The following is a 14,664-nucleotide window of genomic DNA, read 5'->3' on the forward strand; positions in this document are numbered from 1 at the left end:
ATTAAATTATCTGAAGGAAAATATCACCAACAGCGCATTAAACACAATCAAATAAGCAAATTCTCAGAGACAACTCGGCTTAGAGGTCACCTCAGAATCAGAAGTATTTAGAAAGAATATCAGTTATTTGCATTCTGTGGGAAAAACAAGTTGCCTTTCCTCATCTTCTTAACGTACACATAACCATTACTTGACATAATACCAGTCCTAGTGAGAAGCAGAGTGATGTTAAAGTCTTCACAGTTTGAGGATGAAACTTGTTTGTAACTGAGCTCCTGTGACTAAGTCACCCCATAACACAAATACAGAAGTGTCTCATTGGAGATGACAGTTAATCAAGAAAATTTTCAAGGTGAAACCAGTTCTAAGCATTCCAAAATACAGTATAATATTCAATTCTGTAGTCACTTCAGTAAACTAAATATTCCCCTGGGCTTGTAAGTTTCGTCATTAGGACTAAATAATAAGATAGTTTTAAATAGATTACATGTTATATGTACAGCTCCTCCCCAAATCAACTAAATCAGGTGGATGTATAACAGTAAATTAAATCCTATATTCCCTTTGCTCCTATTACAAAATTTGAGATCTGTATTGAGGGTAGTTGACTTCAGCACACAGAGCCACCTTTAGTTCCATAGAAAGTGAATCCAACAAGCATGTTATTTACCCAAAACAATGACACTACACTGCTAATAGTTTTCTATACTCTTATTATCCTGACATTCTTCAGAATCCTATGCATTGAACAGAAAAGGAAATTGCCAAGCATTCCAGTATTTCAGAGTTTAACAAAAAAAAAAACTCTAATCCTTTGAAAGTTTATGGCACAGTCATCAAACTATGAAATTTGCCAGATGCTGCAAAAGTCAACAAAGGTGCAAACATAACCTAAACACAGGTTCAGGAATCCAGGAAAGCTCCTTCAGCAGAAATTTGACTGTCTGGAAATTTGCACTATTGCTGACCCACCCACAAAGTCTGCAATCTGTAAGACTAGCTATGGATCTAGAAAAAGTTAAAACCAGTAAAGATAAATTCTACTCAATAATTCACCTGCTTTCCAGCATCACTGCTCAGCTGTATGAGAATTATTTGCAGATGCAAACAATTAGAGTACAGCAATCCTCTATGCAATTGTATCTAGAATACAGATCCTCTTGGGAAAAAAAGTTTTTTCACTCATTTTTCCCCCACTTGCCAGGGCACCTTTCCTTCTCTCCCCTCCCCCCAACTGGAATCTAATTTTTAAAACTACACATGGCATTTTGCTTCATTTTGAAGTTGATGTGCAGGCACCACAAGTTTTCCATCACATGCTAAGCTCTATGCTTGCCTGCAGAGCAGGCCACTCCACTGAGATCTGCTGATCCATTTGACATAAGTTGGTTTGTTTAGCAATAGGGATTAGTACATTAGTTAAAGAATTAATATTAGTTCAGCAAAAGGAATCTACAAGTGATAGTTCTAAAACTTTCAAGTTCAACTTTAGTGGATGAATAGACTTGTTTTCCCTCAATAATTTCACACTGGGGACATAATAAGAATACTTCTATCCTTTGTCTCAATTTTGCTTCCGAAGGAGCACAAGTCATAATAGAATAGTTTTCTATTTGCAGCCTCTTTTGCAGTCTGGCTCCACAGAAGGCCATGGATATATAGCGTGGCACATGCCATGAACTCACTAAATTTTATCATAATCTTAAAAAGACAAAGCAGCATTTCCCAACTGCACAACACCTTGTAACCACCCAACAGCAAATTAACACATTTTGTTCTGTGATGTCACAAAAAGAAATACAGCTCTATGATTGCTGAGTCCTTAGTGTCTTGCTGAGGAAAAAAAAAAACACTTTCTTCCAATGGTATAAAGGCACAGGGTAACACAAGGTAATCACTGTGAACACTAGTAGCTCATAGTCATAAAATAAAATTCTGGCTTGTAAGAGGCAAGACAAGATTACCAGAGAACAGTGGCATTCTGAGATCTCAGAGAACTGTCACCTTTTCTGGGCAATTCCTGACCTCAGCGTGCTGTTTGGCATTTACCTAAGCATGCTGTACAATCTTAGAGCTTAAACTCTAAGTGCTTTATTGATATAAGCGTATGTGGCTTAACTGACAAAAAAATACAACCTAACAGACAAAAATGGGGAAATGGAGTGCCTGCATATTTCAGGAAACAATTCAGTACATTGCTTGAAATAAGGATTAAGCATACAACTTGCATTTTGAACAATGCCTACCTTACTGAGATCATCCCTAGACACTTCTAAAGATGTAATATAAAATTATTTTTATGCAATTAATAATCCAAAGTAATTTTTGTATTCAGCAACAGCAGAAAGCCTCTGCTAGCTTCCGATAGAAAGCACCTGACCAGAATGAATAATGACTGCAGATGATCATTAAGAAAGCAGGATGTGACATGTTTCCAAAAGGAAGCTTCAGAGACCTGATAACATGTCAAATGTAATAAACTAAATTGCCTGAAACAAATCACTAACTTCATCTTTTCACATCATTACATCCATTTCCCCACAGTATATCCTAACATAGACTATGAGACAAATCTACATGATATGAAACTGTATTAGTTTTAAGAGTACCAAAGCAGGTGTGCAACAAGCATTGCATCAGATCTAATGTTTTCTCTTACTGTATAAAGCTCATGGACAATTAATTGAAGCTGATTTTTATTTAGTTTTTATCAGTTGCATGTGTTTAGGAAAATCCCAGTAACGAGAAATGGTATTCCACTGTACTTTCTGTCTCTGCTACACTACGAATCTTGAGCTTATATTATGAATCAAACAGGAAATCAAAGGGGAAGCACTTCCAGAAGCAGGGCGTATTTCAGATCATTGAAAATACCAACTTTGAACAAAGAAACCTAGCTCTGCAAAGCCTGAGACCACTTTTAAGCACCAGAGTTTATCATTCCTGCAGTCAGTCCTCCAAGCCAGAGTCCATACATTAGGGAAGGTGTAGGAAACATCAAGAAAAGCAAATGACCTATTTCCAAGCAGTAATGGTAGCACAGTGATAGAACTGTGGGCTTCAGCTTTCCCTTCCAGTTTTCCCAGATTACTGAAAGTTTTGCTTCTCATTCACACTTGTTTCACCTTATATTTCTATGTTAGTAAAATCACAGTGAGGAGAAAATAAAGTAAGAAAGGAGGGCAGAAAAATTGATTTAGCAGTTACATAGCCAGTACTATGAAAGCAAAGCTGCTTGGAAATTTTTAGCTGAAGGTATCACTAAAAACGCCTTTATTTATTTATTTACATCAAATGTAGAGTTAATTTTTAACTCAAAAATTAGGGAAGGAGTACAGAACAGCCAGAAAACAGTCGTATAATAATCATCTCAGAAGTGAGAAATTCAGCGTTAAATCTCAGTTCTGTCTTACTGAGACCAGAAATTGAGATATTTTCTGTATCCTAGACACATTCTCTAATCAAAAAGCCTATATTCTCTGTTAACAAAATATTAACTATGGTTTTTGTTTGTAGAGAAATTACTAATAATAAGTACTGACATTTTTATAATAGATCTTTTCAATTAGCCAGCCTTCCGGAAGATGCTACCAAATAACTGTAATGCCATCTATAACAGTTATTATACAGAATCACTTCATGCAACCATTGCTTTCCCATCAACCTACACTCTTCTGAACAATTTTACAGACTATCACATTTGACAGCAAAAATCATAAAAAATTATAATTTCCTAAATCACTGGTAAGCAATTATGACAAAGGAAATATGGCTGGGTGTGCTTTGAAGTTTGTGCACGAATGTAGTAAGAAAGCTCAAGAACTTAATAGCATATTTACGGGTAGCACCTCCCAGTGCAAGTCCTTGCATACTTACATGCCCATCTGGCAGGCAAGGCAGTGGCTGATTAGAAATCAGATACTGATCTAGCTTTCTCAAAGTTATCTTTCAAATTAAGATCAGTATTTAAAACAGATTCCCCAGTAACTCACACGAAAGCTAGCAATACTTCATCTAACCTCAGAGGAAGACTGCAGCAGAAAAGATGTCAAGCACAATATCTACATGTTCCATTCATCGTATTATCCCTGTCTACAGTTTACTTCCCAATACTGAACAGTACAACACGTATTACCTCGAAGTCATCTGTGACCCACTAGTGCAGAAATACAAACACTTCATCTGCATTCTCAACAACACTGTAAACTATGACCAAATGAGTTAGCATCTGGTTGATATATTTGAATTAGGTACGTAAAAAAATATAGCATACTATGAATATAGTATCCAATTTCAGATGTGATGTCACTTCAGGATAACATGATGAAGATTGTTGATTTTTACTTCTTTTGGTCAATCAGTGAACAACAAAAGATTTAACTTTCCAGAAAAGGCAAGCAGTCATTAAATGTACTCATTCAAGAATTTCTCTTCAATCTAAAGTGAAATACCTTTTGCAACATGCTGGCCATTTAAACGTCAATTCTTCATGTCCCATTCAGTTACTTACCTAAAAAAAAAAAAAAAAAAAAAAAAAAAAAAGGAAAAATACATTAATTTTCCATAGTCTAAAAGCTATTATGAATCCAAACTTCACTGTCCACTCTCCCCCAGCAGATGCTCAGTAGTTATAAATTAGGTAAGACAATTAGGGTAATGGGGTTTGCTTATATTATTGGTTTAGATGACATGTTTTCATTTCTGTTTCAGCTAAGCATTCATTAATCGAATTCAAGAAGTTTCTTTCCTTATTATTCCTTCTTTCCTCCCCGGTAAATGATCTTAAATAAAAGCTTATTGAGGCCCTCGATAATTTGCTTTCTCTGTTTCATTTACTCTGAAAAAAAAAGTGGTGATTGTAGCTGCAGTAATTGAAATCTAAAATATTCAGCATTAGTACCCCATCATCACCTTTGGTACAGCAACAGACATTCGTGAAACCTCCTAAAAAACCACTGGCAAAAAAACATGACTTGGATTTGAACAGAGAACAGAGCAGACCACGAGACTCTAGTTGACAGACTGCTATGAATTCAGGACATCAATCTCTTCCAGGTCCATGTTTTAACTCTGGATTTCTTTCACAGTTCTGTCATTATTCTCTCATGCAACTTTGAGCCACTTCATCTGTTTCCTTTTGCAATGGTAAAGTGTTTTCTCATACAGCTCTTCGAAGCTTTGGGGATTAAAAAAAAGAATGCATACAACAATTGAAACTGCCACCTGTCTGAGCAACTAATTACTAATCACAGAATTGCAGGGACTGGAAGGGACCTGCAGTTATTTCAAGGGACTGGAATTTGTCCAAGTGGTAAAATAAGTAAATCCATTGTACTGAACAGGAGCAGTTTTGGTTAACTTGTGCAGTACAGCAGTTTTAGAAATTGTTTCTAATTAAAGCATAGAACAGACCTTTTGAATGGTACTTGACAACACTAGCAAGCAATAAATAGCAACAACAGAAGAGATAGGCTGATCTGTGCACGTTATTTGCCAAGCAGAATTCCTCCTCCAACACTGCAAACCAACTCACTATTTTGAAAAGTCATACAATCAGGTGTGAAATAAAGGCACTTAATTTTTTTTTCCCCGTTAGGTTTTTATTTGCTTCCTTGCTTTTTACAAGGGTCACACCTTTCAGGATTTTTCTTAAGTAATGTAGAGGTATCTAACAATCAAAACTTGAATAAGTCCAATAAGCATGTATTTGTGAGAGAACTGTGATGGTTTTATGAATTACGAGGCAAAATCCCAGCAAAGAAAGGACTTGTGGCAACACTAGACGTGTGTTGTATCCAGAAAACACTGTGTGTCTAAGCCCCCAGACAAGTAGCAGAACTAGACCCAGCAGCCCAGCATGTGCAAGATGAGGCCACAACTGTCTTCCATAGAAACATGGTTTCCTATATTTGCTTTCAACTATCTCTGCAGAACAAGCAGGTGCAAGTGCAGAACTCAAGAGAACCCACTCCCCAGGAGCACGTGCCCAGTACTGAGCAGCCAGGTGAGAAATGCCTGCAGGACAGCATTGCCTTTTCCCAGATGCATGCAATGTTATCTGTTTCTCCCTATAATCCACACACGGAGGCTGGGCAGCAATCACAAGTATCCATGGCTACATGTTTCAAATGAATCTCAGTTCATATTTTTCCCATCCTTACACGTCACCCATTGTTCTTATACCCATCATCTCTACAGGCACTCATTCTGAAAAGACAGTATTTCATACTGCATCCATACTATCATTTTTGACATATGTTGGCTTTTCAGATATTTTGTTAGCCAGTACAGTAATCTGAGAATGATAAATGTACGCAAATCTTGTAACAACTAAATAGCTTTCATATTCAATTACAAACATCTGAGTCTCAGTAACTCATACCCCATCCTTTCCAGTGTTATGCTCACCCAAGCTCTCCAAAACAAGTCAGATGGAGCTCATTCTTCCACGTAATGTGCTCACACTGAACAGAGTGTACAGGCTCAACACCAACTCTGCCTGTCTCCAGCTAACTATTTTAGAGGGGATTTTGAAACATTGCCAGCCTTAGACACCTACTGCACAGCTGCTGCTTCCACCTCCTGTCAGCTTTCTCCATGATGCCTCTGAACTTGTACAGTGGCTTTTTCCTCAGCAGAACTCATTTTTATCCTCTCACAGAGAGGAGTATTGGTTCTCTAGTTCATACGCAAGCACACAGTGCCTTTCAAGAGAAATGAAACTTCCAGCTACAACTCATAGTTCTCCAGGTTAAATCCACTGCAAAATATAGAATGCTACTGTACTACAAGATGTACTTAGATTCAAAATGTACTACTTAGAGCTTTTGTCTTTCAAGTGACTATCCAATCTATTACTGGCATCTACTAGAACTGTTTAATGTGCCAGAGTTTTGTTTTGTGGGGTTTTTTGTTTGTTTTGTCACAGAGGCTTTCACAGAACCTCTACTCATTTGCAATAATTATCCCAAAAATCCTTCTACAGATAATTTGTAGGGATGAAAGAAACCTGAGGGACTATTTTTGCAGTGGTTGTTTTTCTGTTTGTTTGTTTCAGTTTAAAAAGTCATGAGGGTGTCCCCATAAAAGAGGGAAAAAACAAAAAGCATTAAACTTCAAATACCACAGCTAAAGCTTACTTCAGTAAGGAAAGTCTTCATCATTTTCTTAGTGCTTCACTGATTCAGTTGCCTGGGGGCTATACCAGAGAAACTGAAATTAACAGAAGCAGTATGGGCAACAAGCAAGAGTGCACATACTTCTGCTGTCCTTTGCCCATTTTAGCTGCAGATCACAAGCATTCCTCTCAAATGAGGTGTACATTTCTCTTTTATCAGTGAAAATTATTTATATGGGAAATAGCGATCAGACTCCAAATGAGGTGACTCATACGCTGATAATGAATCTCTTTCTTTCATGTAATATCTTCCATTTTGCACCTTAGCAACCTAAGGCTTTCAAAGACAGCAATGATTCAGGAATCATTTAGCTCAGAGGGAAGATGTAAGCAGTTAGAAGCAGTGGAAGTGCTGAATACAGTCTTCCAGAGACCACAGAGACATGAGCATGCTGAAGGCATATTTCCTTGAGGGCTGGTACTGCTCTTACTTCTCCACATCCCAGATATTTTGCTGTTGTCACTGTTTCTAGCTGAGGAAAATGGCTGGAACTTGACCTGTGATAATAACCCAATTCAGGAAAGCACTTATACACATGATTAAATGTGATATTGGTGCATTTTGAATCTGCTCCTGTTCAAGAAAGCAGCTAAGCATGAGTTTAACTTGAACATTCATTTAAGAACATCCAGCAGTCGTGGGCTTAACCTACAAGCCTACAGTCAAAGTTTCAGAAACCTGCTGCATGCATTATCCTACAGAAGAATCAACTAGCTCTCAGTAGCTCAGCCAATGCTGACACGCAGTGTAGTTCTGCACAGATTTGGTAGAATTATATCTGAGAAGTCTTGAAAAGCTATTAGAATGGGTTGTAGCCTCAAGGTTGAGGGCATAGCATTGAAGACTGTGCTTTGAATCAGGTAAAGCAAGTATTTCAGCTCATATGTGATATGAAAATCCTGATTGTTGAGCTCACTGCTACTCCGCACCTTAAAAGCACCTCAGTTTTGTGGGTTTTTTTTGTTTTGTTGTTTTTTTTTTTTTTCTTCAGAGCTCCACTTAATATAGTCACAAACCTATTGGTTTCAAGAGAGAGAATTCATAATGTGGTATGGCACTGAAGAAGTTAGAATAATTGGCAAGCCATTAGAAACTACAGAACTTGAGAAGCCATTTCCTTAGGCTTGAATTTAGCAGTGCTGGAATGTTGAAATGGCCAATCTGTAAGTTAAGACTCCATCACTTGCACAAAGGTTGGCCACATCTTCACGCTCCCATACCCCCCTTTCTCAGTTACGCACATGACCCAGTAGCACTACTGCATGCAATAAGCACAGCTTTCTTCATCTCCAATGTGAAACTTTTAAGAAAAAAGTGGCTGCTACAGAGAAAGAAGTGACAGCCACATCAGTAGCAGGTGTCACCAGCTCTACTCTAAGCTGCACCTTCTCAAATTAGAAGAGGATAAAGGTGCAGTAGTTGTTATGTATCAGGGAGGAAGTCAGTATAACAGCTCAGACACTGAGCTTCTTGTGAAATAGGATTAGTGCTAATGGATGAAGCAGTCTCTTGTCTGTGTAAAAATTAGAGATGACCCTCCAAAAACTCTGGCCAGAATTACATTAACCAGCAATTGCAGATATAAATAGCTACAAGAATAAAATCATATTTTCCTACCATGCAGAGGACATAAAACTAGAATTTAGTTTGCATTTGTACCCTCCCATTTGCTCTGTGAAACACTGATCAACTCTCCCTCCTTCAGGGTTTGTGTCCACAAGATGAGGTGGATACATCCATTCCAAAAGGCAGCAGATGCTACTGAAGCACTACAGTGTTACTGCCTTACAGTGATCTCCCATCTTAACTGACTGTGCTCACCCCATATCCACCAAATAACTCTCAGGTTTCTTGCCAGTCCTCATCATTCCACATTCTTGCATCTGCTAGAGCATCCTGCGTAGGAAGTGATTTTTTTTTTTAATTTGGTTAAAAACTACTTTCTTCCAGACTAGAAACCTTTTGCCTTTGCTGTAACATATCTTGCATTTACAGAACTAATCAACTAATCTCTTATGAAATTCAGTGTTATTTTTGGCTCCCTCTTTTCTGAGAGCATCTTCCTGTCTTCTCTCGTTTTTCTTTCTTGATACGGTTTTTTACCCTCATACCTGAAAACAAGGAAGTATCCTGAGAAAAGACATTCTATCAGATCTCACACTCTTACAGAACCAAATATACCACATTTGGCAGAACCATAACACTCACCTCAGCTGTCCTATGCAGTAAGAGAGCAAGTTGATATTTACTGCTACATCTGACTGAATAATTCTGTTTTCTCTCTATCAAAGAGGTAAAAAAGTGTTTTACTGGAGAAAACAGAGTTCCATAGTTCTGACTGTGTACTTTAAAGACAGTAAAGGAGACAGGTTCTTTGCCTTTTTTTTCAGATTTACAGAGATTTTCCATATAAGAAATCTCTGCAAATATTCATAAATATTGTGGAAATGATGCCTGGTTAGCGATTACCAGCTGGAGCATCTGGTTTTTGGTCAGTTTCTATAGACAAGGACTCTGTGAGCAGAGACATTTTGTGAGAACATAACATAGAAAGATATGCATGTACTGCTGTTCAGTAATAGCATATCTTCAGTAATAGAAGACATTGAGTAATTCCCTCAGTAAGGAAGACATTGAGGCCTTGGAGCATGTTCAAAGAAGGGCAACAAAACTAGTGAGGGGTCTGGAGCACAGGCCTTATGAGGAGTGACTGAAGGAGCTAGAATTGTTCAGTCTGGAGAAAAGGATGCTCAGAGAACTTATTGCTCTCTACAATTGCCTGAAGCGAGGTTGTAGTGAGCTGGGGGTTGGCCTATTCTTTCATGTAACTGGTGATACAGCAAGAGGGAACAGCTTCAAGCTGTGCCAGGGGAGATTCAGATATTAGGAAATACTACTTTTCTGAAAGAGTGGTCAGGCACTGGAATGGGCTGCTCAGGGAGGCAGTAGAGTCACTGACCCTGGGGGTGCTCAAGGAACATTTGGATTTTGTGTTAAGAGACATGGTTTAGCGAGTACTATTGGTGTTGGGGTATAGGAGGGGGATGGTGGACTAAGTGATCTTGTAGGTTTTTTCCAACCTTGGTGATTCTGTGATTCATAAATCTGCATGGAGATCTAATATTCAGCACTGGCTACTGAGATGAGAGGGGAAATCAGCAGGAATGGGGCAGAACCAGAAGGGCATAGGAGAGGCTATGGAGGATGCTGTAGAGTGCCCAGGAGTTCTCAATCATGCACTCACCGTGCTCTCTCATCTCATCTTGGCTGCTCGTTGACCTCACTCTTTGCCATTTCCATCCAGGAAAAGCACTGAAGTACTCTCATCTTTGAAACTGAAGCTTCAATTCAACTGATCCCTCTCGGGGGCTTTGAGCTTTCTAGGCATAACAGAAGACAAACTTTGGGAGAACACATAATTGAGAGAAAGTCATTACTCTGTGGAGAAATGCTTTTCTCACCACCAGCAGGGTGCTGCACCGAACACTGAAAGATGAAGAAACTGTGAGCAAAAAGATAGCTAGCGAGATCTTCACTAAGTGCAGGTCTCTTCCTCACCCAAGCTCTTAGTGGTTAAAAACCATATCTGGTCACTGTTTTTAACACAGTGCGATACACCAAACTGAGAGCATAGAATACTAACCTTAATTTGTTTTTTTGATATTGTTTTTGTATCATCTAAAATAATTAACTCGAATTAAAATAAATGCATCTATTTTTCTGCTTACATATTTCTAAACCAACAGCCTCTGTGTACTGCACCTCGAGAACTCTAAAGCCATTCCTTTTTCCTTGTAGGAAACAGTTCCAGCACACTGGCAGGGCACTGAGTCACCAGGGTCATGGAGGAGGAGAACAAACGCTGCCTTTGTACAGGTTTTCTGGACCAGAGAGTTGGACTCCCAGACGCAATACAGATCAGGACAGTGTCAATTGCACAATGTGTGCGACATGAGAAGTGCGGAGAGCATGAACTCATTTATGGGAACAGAGGCTTTCAAAGCCCAAGGCTCTTCTGAGCAAAGAGTAAAAGAATTCCTTCAGACAACAGAATTCCTATTTCTTTGCCATTATGTTTAGCTAGAGCTTTAACACTACAGCTCAATTCTGCCGACTCTTAGAAGCCATTGGTACTATTTAGACGACTGGCAACTGCACCAAAATAGTTTACTCTCTTCTTCCTCCTAAACTTAAGAATCAAAGGTATCTCAATGACTTTTTAAAATTGTCTAAATCTGTTGTATAGTTATCTACCTATTAAATTGAAATCATGAAATTAAAGTTTTGTGTTACAGCATATTAATTGTCCTTCAAATTCTGATTATATCTTGGTGGAAAAGCGGTAACCCGGTATGCTTTCTTATATGTGAAGTGCAAAAGCCTAATGTATGGCTCCAACACACCTACTGAGGTAAATCTATGCATTAATAGCAAAGTCATCTACTTAACCCTTCAGGGGAATGGAGATAGAATATTCCTGCTCCTTCAACAGGCCACACAACAGCTTACAACATCCCCCTTTCCAGAGCAGCTCCCTGAATTTTCCCCACCACACTATCTTCTTGAACCTCATATAGTGAAAATCCATTTGAAATTTTTGCTCCTAACTTAGAATTACACTTCATTTAAAATGTGTGTAATATATCTATATATTGAGCAAAAGGGATTTCATGGGAAAGCCTAGAAATCATTTGCTACATTTGATACTTATGGCTACTGTTATGAGATGTCTGCATTAATGCTCTGTTTACTCTCACGCAAGTAGATACATTCTAGCAGCAGTAATAATGCAGTTCCACTCCAGCATAAAGTTTTCTACCATGAAAGGGATAGTACTAGCTGATTTTGTTCAGACTAGCTAGCACTCATGAGTTTGCACTCAAGTATTCGTGAACAATCTTACGTCCAGGGTTCTCTTTCGGAAATAGTCAAAAGATACTGAGTCATCATTTTTCCCACACCAGAATGAATTACTGCACTCAAGGACAACATCTCTGCACTATATATAATGTAAGAGCCAGAATTTTCTAGTTTGCCCCATTTCTATGAGCAATACACCAGAAGCTTATTTAAGGACCAAGACAACAGCATGTTCAATGTAGCCACAGTGGAAGAAGCAGCAAGATTCTAATTCAGGATCAGATCTAGATTAGAAGAGGGTGGCAACAGGGAAGTATGAAGAAACAAGATGGCACTATGTGACATACTAACAGCTACATGGAGCTCAGTGTGGAAACATCAAGAAAGTACTCACAGAGAAGTCAAAAATACCATGGTAAAATCTTAAGAATGCTGGCCAAAGAAATGGCTTTGTGCTTATCTACCTACCAGAGACGGAAGTCAGCCCTTTGTTAGTGAAGATAAACTGATGTTTTAAAGTGGGGAAGGAAAGAGCTCTGGGAAAGTCTGAGAGTGGTGACTTACAAATGGGATAAGAAGTTGCTAAAGGGTAAATGAAAAGGGTAGATAAAGTAACTTCCATAGTACACCTGAAGTTTAATTTTGGTAGAGAAAAAGGACCCAAATGCTCCCATTTCAAGGTGTGCTTAAATTACAGGCATAACTAAGTTCTTACAGGAAAATAATAATAATAAAAAGGAACTGTTGAAGAAACAAAGAGGAAGCAATAGCTCTGCTTCCATCATGTTAGTATGACAACTCAACCCTAAGTAATGTGTCTGGAATTGACTGAAGTATTTCAATTTGGACTGGAGACCCTTATAAATACCTTAAAAATACCTCAGTATCTTCTATACATTTTGGTTCTCCACATTAAGTGATACAACTGCCCTTGTAAAACTGGAAGCAATTCCTCAGATTATTGCATCTTCTGACTTTAGGATGTTAAAAATGAGATCTGTTATTTTCCCTTGAACAATGAATTTCAAGAGACAGAGATTTCATTCATTGCTAGATCAAAGTAACTCTGGGAAGACCAAAGGAGACCCTTTGCAAGGCATCCAGCACAGATGCTGGGGCTACACCCACACATGGCAGTGAGTCCACTTCATACACCTTTCAACACACTGAATTTCATCCTAGAGAGAGAAGCATCAGCTGGCATAAGACTATCTTCATCACCTAAACAGTCTCATCAGAAGACCAATCTCACACAGACAGGATTCTCTACAATCATTTCCAAGTTATCTGAAATCTTAAGCCACAGTGTGTTGTGGGTTTTTTTGTTTGTTTGTTTTTTCTTCTTCCTTTACTATAACAGATACTAAAGGCCAAATTCTGTACTATTGGATAAAGGAAGAAACAGCAACAACAATAAAAAAATAGAGGGAACTATCCATCATTCTACTATTCCTCACATTTCTCCATAAGACCAGAGACTGCAGACGCTTATTAATAGCAAGTAATTAGATTGCTGTCCACCATAAGTACTTACCATTGCTTCCATCAGGAGCGCAACAAGATTAACACAGAGAACATTGGAAAAAACTCATCATCAGAAATGACCAGTTCCATTCACAATTATTTGTACTTTGGTTTATGGTGTTGATGCATTTTGGACACATTCTCCAAGACACCTCATTGGCTCTTTTAGCACCCACTGCAGAAGACTTTCTTGCCAGCTCCCAGGACATGCCCTTGCTATCACAGAGGGCTGCTCAGCCAGGGCAGGTACTGCGGCTCATTGAGACATTCCCTGGGCACCCACCAGTTTCCAGCTGTGTTTTGGGAAATAATAGCAAGGATACACAGCTGGGCGATGAAGTTAGCCGAGCCATTATTTCTGCCTGGCTTCCTTCCTACCTTCTACGCCACAAGCCTAAGAGGATTTAGCTAGCCTGTCTTTTAATTAAATAAAATTAAGATCTTAATCTAATTTTTGAAAAAGGAAGCAGAATACAAATACAGCTTGGAAAAAAATAAGCCCCTTCTTAGTCAGTCTTGCTAGACCTACTGCCTGCTCTATGAGCAAACACTAGTGGGGGGCAGCACTCACAAGAGCAAAGAGAAGGCACAAGTATTCGTTATTTTATTGCAGTTATACGGTAGCTCTAGCAATCCCCTGTACAGTTAGGAGGTAAAATGAATGGGATGGAAGCTCACAAAGCTCTCCAGCTGACAAAGAAAGCGATAGCCTCTACAAGCGCCTTTACTATATTAAGGATAAACAGGATTTTTAGTGCTCTTTAGCTGACAGGCATAGGTATCTCACCAGCTAGTAAGCTATGAACGTATGAAAACACAGCCACGAGGATAGATCTACACAGAGCCTGAGGATTAAGCCCTTTCTGACACTTCAGGTCAACATTTCTTTGTTCAGTATGAAAAGCCCAAGACAGAATATTTCCTTAAAGTGCAAGGACATCTAAAAGGCTGCTGCCATAGAAACAGATATTTTTTTTTCCTCCTTTAAGCCATTACCAAATCACTTTTCCTTCAATGTCTTATTTCACTATTTTTATTATGTAGGTTAGGAAAAAACAAGGAACCCCTGAAGGATACCACCACTTCATTATCTTAGCCAAAA

General features: G+C 38.6%; 1 protein-coding gene across 2 annotated transcripts in view; it reads right to left on the reverse strand.

Annotated features, from left to right (window-relative positions):
• Nucleotides 1-14,664, reverse strand: part of ANK2 (ankyrin 2) — a 306,380-nt gene that overhangs the window by 277,121 nt on the left and 14,595 nt on the right. The window contains exons 1-2 of one of the 2 annotated variants that reach the window (XM_042870755.1): nt 6,409-6,469; nt 4,452-4,510 (exon numbers count right to left, since the gene is read on the reverse strand). In XM_042870755.1, the coding sequence (XP_042726689.1) occupies nt 4,452-4,472 (21 nt within the window). In that variant the 5' untranslated portion in view covers nt 4,473-4,510; nt 6,409-6,469. Of the gene's footprint in view, nt 1-4,451; nt 4,511-6,408; nt 6,470-14,664 lie in introns of those variants that run through there. The other variant, XM_042870754.1, reaches the window with a different exon arrangement.

The sequence above is a fragment of the Lagopus leucura genome, unplaced genomic scaffold (assembly GCF_019238085.1).
Source record: "Lagopus leucura isolate 7727_CA_CO unplaced genomic scaffold, USGS_WTPT01 Super-Scaffold_100004, whole genome shotgun sequence".
Lineage (NCBI taxonomy): Eukaryota > Metazoa > Chordata > Aves > Galliformes > Phasianidae > Lagopus > Lagopus leucura.